The 13291-nt window shown below is 24.7% G+C and overlaps 1 protein-coding gene across 3 annotated transcripts in view; it reads right to left on the bottom strand.

Annotated features, from left to right (window-relative positions):
* Positions 1-13291, bottom strand: part of sdt (MAGUK p55 family member stardust) — a 57510-nt gene that overhangs the window by 42799 nt on the left and 1420 nt on the right. Inside the window, exons 2-4 of one of the 3 annotated variants that reach the window (XM_015516930.2) lie at positions 11056-11304; positions 9851-9960; positions 9702-9753 (exon numbers count right to left, since the gene is read on the bottom strand). In XM_015516930.2, the coding sequence (XP_015372416.1) occupies positions 9702-9753; positions 9851-9960; positions 11056-11119 (226 nt within the window). In that variant the 5' untranslated portion in view covers positions 11120-11304. Of the gene's footprint in view, positions 1-8560; positions 8576-8615; positions 8786-9701; positions 9754-9850; positions 9961-11055; positions 11305-13291 lie in introns of those variants that run through there. The other 2 variants (XM_015516933.2, XM_089225410.1) reach the window with 2 other exon arrangements.

Below are 13291 nucleotides of genomic sequence, written 5' to 3'. Positions count from 1 at the left end.
TGTTCCTTGACTCATAATACGCACGCACTCACACTTACACACACGACACACACGATCGTATAATATATTGTTCTTTCGTGATTTGAATTTCCGCTGCGCAGCATCATGCTACTACTAGCTATAATGACTATCCTGTAGTACCTACTGTAGAGAACGCGTGAATTTTCAAGGTCTCAAAGGTATGTTTATCTGAAGAAAATGTGAATGGTGGTGATGAAGGGGATTTGAGGGAGTAAAACCGCTGCTGACTGACGTCCAAATAATAGCCGTCATATAGTGTATACGTCAAGGGTCTTACGCTGCACAAAGTCGGTGATTTTATAAGGCATCGATGCCAATATGCACAGTAGGTAAAGCTATTTAATACGAAATCGTCGCCGTTACTTAAGTATCAACCGTCTACAACCAAAAGTTTCTTTTCTTTATTGTTTCGTATACATGAAATTCATCGTTCAGCTCGATGATGTGATATATTATGTTTTTGAAAATCTTACATTGATATAAGTGGCAGTATGGTGTTAAAAATACATTAAGTTCGGCAAAACGATTGTAAAGACGTGTACGAGTATAATAATATTATGTATATAATATTCACATAATATGCATAGGTTATTATAACACACCTATATATATATATATATATATATATATATATATATATATATATATATATATATATATATGTATAGAAACGCCGGAAATATTAAGTCACAGCAGGGTATGCCTAATCGTAAAAATAGCTATACATCGTTACAAGTATACCTTTAGTATTTTAATATGACTTTATACTAATATTTAGTACAACCATAACAATAATATCCGCAATATAATATATATTATATAATAGCTGTAAGTATACATTATAAACACCGCATACGCAATATTTCATAAAAAATCGTTATTTTAAAGAACATTACTTTTGGCGTATATATTACAATTTTTTCACACAAAAAATATTATAATAGTAGTAATAACTAATTGCGTAATAACTATTTGATTGATTTATAGTTTACACTACTCGTGTTTCTAAAAAAGAACATATATACCTAGTAATGATGACTATTCGGAAAACTATGTAATACATTAGTAACTGCGCGTTACTTAACGAGTAACGACACAATTCATAGTTATAATTTAAAATTAATAATGTGATTCCGAGGAGAACTGAATGTACAAAATTATGTATAACATATTCAATACCAGAACAATAACTATTTATGAAAAAAACAATAATTTAAATAATACAAATAACATTTAATACTGTAAAAATAGAAAGTGTATTGCTAAATTATATTATGTATAAAAAAATATCTTAAAAAAGTATATATTTAAACATTTATAATTTGATTTTTGCAGTAGAAAATTAAATCATTGTTGAATGTTGTTAAGAAACATAATTGAAATAGCGGATAATGATGTACCAATTAATAAGAAATATTATATTTTGTCTTATAAATGTCTATAAACTATCAAATTCGTAGTTTTAAAGCACTCATTTAGTATAGATATATACATATAAGTATAGATATCACAAAGTAAAATAATACTATTTTGAATATTTTCTTTTACATGAGTATTAATAATTTTATTAAGAATAAGTTATCAGATAGTTTTTGGTTTAAATAAATACAAACTGTTAACTGCTATTATAAATCTATATTTTATAAGTTAACATAAAAAAATAATTTGAAATATTTTTGTTTTTAATCTTTAAGACTCCAATAAGTATAATAAATATATAAATTGAAAACTAATAAGTATATTATTATGAAAGTGTTATGGTTAATCTCTTATACAAATTGAGCTTATAGTAACTCATAATTGATGAAGCATAAGTTGATTTTAAGACCAGGAGAATACTCGAGTTAATAATTTAATGATAATTTATACTTTCAAATATATGAATGAAAAATGACTAAATAATTAATACTTATTAGTTTATTATATTTGTATCAATATTATAATATTAAGAATTAATTAGTAAAATAAAAACATTTTTAGTTCTGCACCAACAGTTTTCACCTCAATTATTTAACTGCAATAATAACAATAACATAATAAAATTCTTTTCCAAACGATAAAAGTATAAGAAAAATAATACTTCAATGGATAATTGAGCCGAGCGATTGGCTTCGGTCGAGGCCATCGAATTTTATCTTATATCTATCATCTATGTACAGTAAGTCACTGTCGACAGTTTATGCCAGTCAAGCGTTTCTTTAGAGATGAACGAATCGGTTGACAACATGCAAACTCGCACAATTTTTAAATAAATTTATTTCTAGTACCTATGATGGATGGGATTAAGATTGCCACTGCGGGTGACTGGTAATTCGCCTTATAATTATTATTTATACATCACGTGCTTTTAAACATGTACAATTTAATTTAATTTTTAATCATTCGTTTGCTGAATATTAACATGAAGGATAATTTAATTTTCTCATAAAATGTCTACCATAGTCCATATTCAACTATTCATCGACGAATAAACTAAACGCGTTTCATATTAACCAAAAAAACGATATCCATCATTAATCAATACAAATTTATATATAGTTATTACTTATTACTGATATTGTATCGTGAATATGAAATATGAATTGATGACAATGCAATGGATAATGGTACCCACTGTAAATGAATTTGAAAACTATAAATCATATTAAAAGGTTATAGGATCCCAAACGAATTGCCAATCTTTATACTTTTTACTTAAATGTTCAAACTATGTGTAAAATTAACATTATTGATAAAAAATAAATACCTACATTTATTATTACCTACCTAAACCTAAATAACATTGCTAATACAAAATTAATAAATTTTACAACACCTATTCTACCTAGGTCCCACCTAGAATACCTACCTACTTACCAAAAAAAAAAAAAAAAATTGCGTGCACATTAAACATGAAAAATATTATTATTTTTTTTTATCCTTCAAAAATATTCTTGAGCACGTCAAGTTTAGAAACTTAATTAGATCATAACATGTAGAATGCAGATATACAAGAAAACTACAAACAAATCGATTAAAAATGTAAATGATAGTTTCAGTCTCCTTCCTCCTTCGAGAATGTATCCATACTATACATTTAGTTAAATATACAAAAAATGTGTGCAAGAAAATGGTAATACTCATTTTTTGTAATAACTAATAATAGAAATAAAAAAAAATAGTACATTATACAAATATCAAACACGCGCTGTGAGTCTGGTGTAAATACTTTTTAGCTTTTATACAATTGAATCATCCAAAACTATAACAATATGCTGAATTCAAAATTTAAATATTATTTGACAATTCATAGATAGTACCTAATTTTAATTGTAATTTGTAAATTCAAAATTATAACATTTATAATAATTTTAACTACAAGAAGAAAATATTCAAGATAGTTCATAAGTATAGTTAAGTTCAGTTAAAACAGACTCAAGTACTGCACAAAACAAATACTTTTTGACCCAACTTATTTTCCGACCATAACATAATAGTTGGTTGTTTGTATGATTATAGTTTATAGTTGTTTAAACTTTTAAAATTATAACAACATTATTTTTTCTAAAGATATTAAAAATTAATTTTGTTTATAGCATAGAGAACTATAATAATAATTTTATACTTTGATTATCCATAAAACAAGACTATAACATATAATTTTATTTTTCACTAAATATAAATGTGTACACATAACATATTTAAAATTGTTATAAGGATAGTAGATACCTATGTTTTCAAAAATAAAATATGAATTTTTAATTTAATAAGTTTGTTGACATTATTTTAATTTTAAAATAAATATTTTAATATAAATATGCTATTTAATTAATTTTAAATCAATTAATAGATTGTATTATAGTATCTATACAATACATATTATAAATTAAAATATATAATTAAATCATTATATAGGTATCTAGATAATTTTTTTTTCATATTTATTTTAATTTGAACAATCTGTGTATAATATTTTTACAATAAGCATATTTAATTTTTTTTAAAAGCTCACAAATTTAATACGAAGGCTTCAAATATATTGTTACAATAGTAGTTGAAAAATATTAAAAATACATGGTAACAATTATTTTTATAAGCGTTTAAAATTCGAATTTCGACAAAATACATAAAAATCACGAACATATTTTGCAGATTATTTTGAGATAGAAATTCATAAAAATGTTTTTTTTTGTAAATCTAATATTTTAAAATTCAATTTAAGATTTTTCGCAAGTTTGTTTACCTTTATCAAGTAAAAAATATCTACCGGAAAGTCAAATTAATTTTTTATGAGTGTTTGACTTTCATAATTTTCACAACATTGGATATTCACTTGATTTCTTTTGTACTGATATTTTTTTTTTTTGTCGTTGTTAAAAACAAACAACTGTTAGAAACTTCAAACCATATGTTTATTTTATCAGTTCCTATATTTGATAAAATATTCAAAATATTTCAACTCTTTTTATTCTATTATTTATAGAAATTCGAAGTTTTCAATTTTTTTTAGATTTTTTTTTTATAAATTTCAATAATATTTTATTCGTGGCATAAAAAAACTTGAAAATCTAATACGACATTTCCCATAAATTCATATAATAGCAGTTGAAAAATCAGGAAAATATTAAAAATAAATAGGCACTTTTTTGTAGAGTTCAAATTTTGACAAAATTTATTAAATTGAAAACTTACAAATTATTTAGTTAAAATATCCTAGACTGACAAACCATCTCTACTCAGAATCGTTAATCGTATACAATAATATAATAATAACCACTTTTTCTAAACGGTTTTGTAATTACGCAATAACCAATAGCAATACCATTGTGTATTCTAATCACTTGTAAATTACTTTGAATCAGTATTTAAAATTTAAATATAATTAAAATTAAAAGTTATAACTTCACTCAATATTTCGTGTTTTATTTATTTTATTATTTTATTATTATTAAATTATCTATTTGGAATCCCTCAAAAAGTTGGTGTATCTTGGAGTAGCCAATAGTATCCTATGAATGATACAGAAAACAGAATATAGACTTTTGAGTTTAGAAAATTATTTTGATAGATACTAAAATTGATTAGGTATTTAGATTATTATAATTTATATTATGAGATAAACGATAATAGTTCCTACTGTTCATGGGAATTATTTCTTAATAAACAATCATACTTATATTTAATCCGGAAGTTAGTCGGAGCCTCAGAGCTTTAGGGTTTGTTGTCTTCTGTTTTTACTTTTTACTCTTTGTGAATTTGTTTACATTGGCTTTTTTATACACACCTATAAATACTCTTAATCGTTATTTCTATAATATCAGGACTCCCAAATTTCTTTAGTAACAAGTGAAACTATACTTATAGGTATAATGTAATAAATGTATACGAATAATCTTATGTACGGACATCCATCGAGTAATTTTTCCCGGGGCAAACTCGTTTTGTTCACCACTGTTGACTGTTCGTATGAAATTCGAGGTTAACAACAGCACCAAAGGCAAACTCGAATGACCGGTTTCACAAATTCATTTTTCTCTCCATCTCTCTATCATTTTATACATATATCTGCCAGTTTATATCATATACATAAATACATTATACATTTATATTACATATATACCATTTTGAAATATGAAAAACTACTACTAAACTACTACAGAACGCTTTAACAACAACATTTGCTCTGAGACCGGAACAACTTTAACGTTTCCACCATTGAATGTATACTATATACGTTTATTGAATCATATAATAACGATAATATGTATACGGCTATACATATATCCAAAGCGATTAGTATGGTTTGTTAAAACAGCATTCATGGTGTATATACCAATCATTTTATTTGAGGTATAAAGTATACCTTTGTATATATAAAATATTAAAACGAAAAGAGTAAATTAGTAGTTGTTTTAGAAATAAGTAGCGTTTGTATGAATAGATAGTACCTAAATATTATACGAAAATGATAATTGAATATTTAGATTCATAATAATGATTCAAAATACATATATTAATACAATTACCTTCCTTTTGTCTTTTTAATTTTATTTATTTTAGTCTGATTTTATTTTTAACTTTATTCTAGTTTTCTTTTTACGAGTATTTAACAGTTAATTCCAAAAGTTACACGAGAAAAAGTATAATATTAAACTTAGCTTTATAATATTAATTACTATTATAGAAAACACATAATTAAATGTAATATTTTTTATGTACAGTTAATGAAAAGTTGGATAATAGTGTAAATAATCATTTTTTCTAATATTTAGAAATTAAAGTAAAATATGGAAGCTATACCCTACTTCAGCAGAATATCATCTGTTCGACAATATTATTAAAATATTGAGTACACCGTTAGTATAGTATATATAGTTGTACACCGGCAGGAAGCCGGATATCCGTATGAACACTCGTAATGTAAGTGTGGGGAGAATCGATGGCATTTCCTTGGCAACCAGGTATAATCAAAACATCCGAAATCCACTCCCTCCAAATAGCGTTATTAAAAACTAGAAATGGACGGCTTCTAAATATATATAAGATTCTCAGTCACGTGTCGGTGAATTTCCTATCCTATTATTGCGGTCAGTGGTTTACTGACCATTAAATGATGTTTATGTATGTCGAAGATTATTGAACTTAAATAACGAATTGTATATAATTAATTATCACATGTAAAAATATAATATAAATCGTTTGTCTCTAAACCCTATTTTATCAGAAGACATATCTTCAAAACTACAAACTAATTTAAAACTAGAACTATTTCTAACATGACCCATAATGATTCTTGACTAATTTTAACAATAAAATTCCTGTTTTGAATTATTATAAAAAATAATATAAAAATTATTACTAAGTTGTGTAGCACTATTCGTATTTCTTACAGAAACCAGAGACATAAAGAATTTTGGTTTAAGTATGTGCCTAATATATATGTCACACTTTATAGATTTATGTTAATTTTTTATAAATCGATGTTAAATATAGACCAATTTAATTTTTAGTTTAATCAAATTTTAATTTCAGAACATATAACTATCATATGAATCTTTTCAAAGTATTGACGTCATCGAGGCCAAGGCAACATTATTTCACCTTAGTATTAGGTACTATGGATACTTTACCAATGTAAATCTAAATAAATTAACCCGGTATATATAAGTAGATGTTTTGACTTTTTGAGCACTAAACTTAGAAAGAATATAAAACACAATAATAACATATGATGTAGCCCAAGGTTTTACACTATGTTCATTTAATAGAAGTACATGTACCTACTTGTTATTTGAAAATTTGATAGGTACCTTTGAACTCTTTGTACATTTTTAATTTAAGCCAAAAAAGGGCAAATTTGAATTAAGTTATCAACATTTTTAAAACTAGATAATAATTAATGTTCTGTAGGTAATGTTATGTTTTAAGACTCAATTTTACTAATTAAAAGTATTATAGAAAACACCTTTCTTTGTTTTTCACCCATTGTTTCTCGTGATTAAATTATTTAAATTTTATTGAAGTATATCATTGTATGTTATAATAAATATAGAATAATATTTTCTGTGGTTAATAAGAAACTTGTTTTAATTTTTTTTTTTTTAATTTTCAATAATATAATTAGTACCTATCTATTTAATTTATATTTATTTTTAGTTATTTATAATTTTTAATAACTTTCTAAAAAATAAGAGCTAGTATTAAAAAATCTTCCAACAAAACACATATTGTAATATGTTAATATTTATAATTGTTATGAATGTTATGATATCTAAATTTCAACAATATACCTATAACCACAATTATGAAAATATGAAGAGAAGCTATAACATTATTATTACGTGTTTAAAATGGAGAAAAAAATTACTACCCTTAAGAAATAAATAAATATTGCTTAAATAGATTATAAGATATAATATAATGATACTTTTTACACAAAAAATAATTGCATTTATTATAGTCATTGTGATTTGATGTGAATAACGAATAAGTGAGAGACTTGTATTATTTTTTGGAAGATATGTAAATCTAACTTATTATTTTAATAAAACCAAATTCATATAATTATACTATAATAACTGTTTAGTTATCTGAAACAAAATTTTTTAAGTACAATTGTTTTCAATAATATTTGTTTGATTTAAGTAATAATTACATCAATATCTGATACACGTACAAGTATTCTATGAATAAAGTCATAAAACATACCAAAAAATATGTTTATTGGTCTATTGTAAAATAAGGTTGATCAAATTTCAGCGATTACGAAATTACTCAACTTAATGTAATGGCATTAGTATTCATTACTATAAATTTAAGAATTAAAAATATGTTTGTCTATACTTACTATTCATAAAAAAAAATGTAATAGTGTGTTATTATTAAAGCAAGTTAGACCTTTTTTATGCCAACTCTATAAGCCAAATTGGTTCTCAAGTGTACTTTCTTTATACGTACATATTTAATTTAATACTTGTGATAACGAAACTTAGGAGTTTTTTAATTACTATGGGTCACATAAGTGAAGTGCTCTTACGTTTAACATTAACATTATACCTACACTCAAAATAATATAAATTATGTATCCATGTACTTATTGTACTTGTAGTTCTTACTTTATATATTTATATTAGAAAATGTAAAGTATAAAATTTCATCCACACAGTTCGAAAAAAAATTTTCACAAAACTATACACAGTCACTAAATAATACGAAACTCCGAAACAAAAAACGCGCACTTCGAAACGTCAGCGGCACGAGTAAAAAACACTAGGTGTAACTAGGTAGACTAACAACATAGACCTGTTATTGGTGTTACCTGACGTACCTGTTGTGATCACTCGAGGTCGCTAACCGACTAGAAACGACAATCGTCGACCACAAACGATGTAGAAATTCCCATAAAAACACCATCATGATGATGAGTATAGTGGCGAGTGAGTTAATTCATTTTTTTGCACTTACTCTTAGAGATTTATACTGAAATTAGAGATTTTACTATACAAGAGTGAAAGTATATTGTATTGGACTTATTGGAGAAGAACTGGGCATTTTAGAATGTCAATATATTTTCAACGAATGTTATTTTTTAATTTTTTTTTTTGTACAGTCGTGAAAAGGAGAAATTTAAGAGTTTATGATGATGTTTCATAATAGGCGACTATTGGAAAAGCTGGTGTAGATATCTAAAGAATTCTTTGATAAAACATAGAATTTTTACCATAAAGCTGGTGTCTTATGATATTTCTCTATTTTAAAATATCTGGCAGCGAAATAAATAACATGCCAGCTCCACATTTTAAAATTATTACATTTTCCATTGCTCATAAAATTATATAAACACGTTTACACTGTCAACTATGTTGATAAATAAATAATACTACACCATAGATAGTGCAGTGCACATCCCAACATAAATAATGAAAACAGTGAGCATAATATATAAGTTTATATAGGAAGGGTATAGTGTTTTCAGTTTTTTTTTATTTATATAGACTAGCGTAACCTGCACAAAGAAACGGTAAAACATATATTAATATATTATGCTGCCTGTCAGCCTAACTGTTTAACCCATTCTGTAAAATGCGTTCGGGCAATTAAATACTTCAGAAAACTAACGAAAGTGTCCAAATACTTAAGATATAAATAAAATACAGCAAGTATAGAATATATTATACAAATAGGTATATGAATGTACATACCTTTTTTTACTCGAGGTTTTAAATTCATGCATATGGTTCTTGTAACAATACACTGTAACAACGTATTTATATTTCAGTACAATTTAAAAATTTTTTATTGTGTAGTACCACTAGCACCTACGATGTTTTTAAATTGTTTAATAACTCACCTGGTAGAGATAAGATAATAAATCGTCGCGAGTCATTTCTGCAATTTGTTGTCCATTAATTGCGAATATTTCATCACCAGTTTCGAAATCTGCGCGGTCGACTTTTGATCCTTAATCAAGCAATTAATTTTAATTAACATAAATTAATATTACCTACGTATTGTACCTAATATTGTTAAAAAAAAGTTGTTTCAATTTTTGACTAAAGTAAAATATTTTTTGAATTTATTTTTATTAGAGAACTTATTTGCTGAGAAAAAAGTTAGATATCGTATTTAAATGCATTTGTTTCGGTATATAATTTAAGAGCTTATAATAATTTTGATAATATTAACTATAGGCAATTATAAACTATGAATAATAGTAGGAATTAACATTACATTATACTATAGTTATAATGAGAGCCATTAGAGCCTCGGATATAAATTCCCTTAAATAAACCGGAAAATGTCCTTCCAATAAATACATAATATATGACTTTAAAACTCTAAAAAATTTCCTAAAAATATCAAAAAATATCAATAAATGTATTATTAATTAAAATAAGGCTACAGCGTCGGAAAATTAGCCATACGAATCACCGATATAATATTATCGCTCGATAAGAAAACGTTGTTTGTTGTATGCAATCAAATTGGCTAATTATATGATGTGAAATAAATTTCAGCCTTGTCTAATTTAAAACTGGATGTTGAGTTCGAAATAAAAATAAATTATATTGCATATGGTAAATATATCAAAAATGACCCAACAAGATTTTGTAGTTAAAACGCGGAGTATTTGAAACATTGCATGACGAGTAGCTTTAATAAGGTGTTCCAAAAAAAGATACAAGTACAATGAAATCCGAGCCCTAGTTATTATGGATTATTCTTGCTTATATTTTGATATGCACAAAATATATGAGCAATTAATAAAAGACAAACCGCTCTGACAGCTAGTATCTTGCACTAAAAATCGTTATTTGAATATGATGAATAAGAAATTAGAAATACTTTAAAATAATAAATAATTTTACAACAATAATTATATCTTACGATGGTAAAGTGAGAGAAAATTATCCAAAAGTTTTATGTAAAGTTAAATGCAACGCATCAAAATATTTTGTTTATTATAGAATCACAGAAAACATTTAGAAACAATTAATTTTAATCCATTCTCATTAAATAAATGTTTGTAAAATAAAACAGACTAGGCTAACTTACCTAAAAGCTTGGCTTTATTATCTTCAGTTTCTTTGAGTATTAGTACGTATCCACTGAGATCCATGGTGTAAATTATAATAATATCAGGCCAATATGTGTTAAACACAACCCTGATACTAAAAAATTTATAATAAATTGAAGTTCTTCTTCCTCTTCGTTGTCGCTGTCGCTCTCACAATCTGAATCAGAATTCTCAGCCATATTGGTCGTAGATTGCAGCTATTCGGGGCATAGCCTGCTAAATTATTCCTGAAACAAAAATATGAATTGTCCATTTCCATTTAAGATATAATTATTTAATTAATTCAAGTACACAGATTGAAGATAAATCATAAAACAAATAATGCATAGTATAATTATAATTTAATGTTTTGAGTTCTCACTATTGTTATATTGCTATAAATACGAATTTCATAATCATGTAGGTGTATAATCAAATATCGATTCTTTAATTTGATAACTGTTCTCTCACACACGTTGATACAAATACAATTGAAATATTTAATGCATCGTGTTTCCAAAACAACTGTAGTTTTTGTATTGTTATAAATATCAATTAAAGTTATTATTTTTGCGTATAAGTTACTTATGTTTTAAAATCTTTAAAAATGTATCGGACAAAAAAATTAACTTATAGATGGCGTGGAATTATGTACATGGTAATTCACCAAGCATGATTATCCCCCATTTCTTATTTAATAATGAATTTATTCAAATTTTGATTTATGGAATTTTTAAACATACTTAAATACAAATTGTTGAGATTTTTGTTATTGTTAATAAGTATCCTGTGGAGAATGAAGATACAAACTTCTGTTTTTTAAATAAGAATCTCCTTTTTTTTTACTGCAAATTATCTAGTGAAAAATTCTTCTGAACATTTTGACATACTAAAATCAAGATTTAAACGGGTAAGTTTTAACTTATTGACTTTCTGCACTAAGAATAATAAGACCAATAGACTATGGTAATAATGGGTTTGGAGATACGAGAGCTATGGGAAGATGAACATTTTAGTAATTTATATTAATTTGTCAACATTTATAATTATTAATTTTTACAAATGTTTCAAATATAATAAACAGTATACATCCAAATATCTAATTATTTTATATCTTTTTTAAAGCTATTTTTAAGAACCACTGTTTACAATTTTTTATTCTCATCTTTATTCTTATTTTAAAAACAGAAATTTATATCGCAAACAGGACACTTTTTGTACAAAAAATGTCAAAAATTATAAAATATTATGTTCTTTGAGTATCTTTAATAATTCCAAAGATCAGAATTTTAATAATTTCATTATTAAATGAAAAAGTGAGAGTAATTCCGGTAAATCCCCATGTTTACAACTATATGACATATGTATATTTATTTTATAATGCATATTTTAAAAATTATAAAGAAGTTATAGTTCTCGATACACAAATTCATAATTTTAATTTCTGCTATTAACTATTGGAAAAAATATTTTCATCGATGTATAGTATCGTTCATTAAAATGATTCAAGTAGGTGATTTGTTAATTTTAATTTTAATTTTGTCATGTACGATAATAATTAATTATTATAATCCTATTTATAGTAAATTAAATAATATAGTTTAAACTTAAATGTATTTGTATATTTATTTTTTTAGTTAGTTGATTAATTATTAATAGTCAATCTAAATTACAATCATAACTAATCATACTTATAGGTATATATTTTTAATCAAGTATGGTATATCCTATACTTCAAGATATTAATATAAATTAATTTTGAATTACAGTACTTCTAAAACTTGTCGAATCATCAGTATTATCTTATGCGACTTATTCAAATTTCAAGAAACTCTCAAATCACTTTAAAGTATATTTTATTTGAACTTTTATGTGTAGACTTTTAATTTTTTTATAAATTGTTGACTTTTTGAAAGTATTTCTAAAGAATATATAGTTTATAATTAGTATCTATAAAATAATAATAAATTACCTACATTTCGAAATTATTTATAACATAATAAATTAAAATCTACATTCATTAAATTAAAGTAAAATAAATTTTATAAATATTTCTTTGCACAACTAAAACCAACTATAATATAAAATGCAATTATCACAAATTATTTTTTTTATGATAATAACTTATAACTAATTAATATAAGCAAAAACTTACTTATTACATAAAAACAGCTTTAATTGATAAAGGGATAAGCAACAGCTTGACACAAAAACTTTTAGAAATATTGTAAAATA

This window comes from Diuraphis noxia, unplaced genomic scaffold, assembly GCF_037042655.1.
Source record: "Diuraphis noxia isolate RWA-SAM2 unplaced genomic scaffold, SU_Dnox_SAM2 contig0004, whole genome shotgun sequence".
Taxonomy (NCBI): Eukaryota; Metazoa; Arthropoda; class Insecta; order Hemiptera; family Aphididae; genus Diuraphis; species Diuraphis noxia.
Note: the sequence above shows the minus strand (reverse complement) of the source record. Positions and strands in the feature narration are given on the sequence as shown.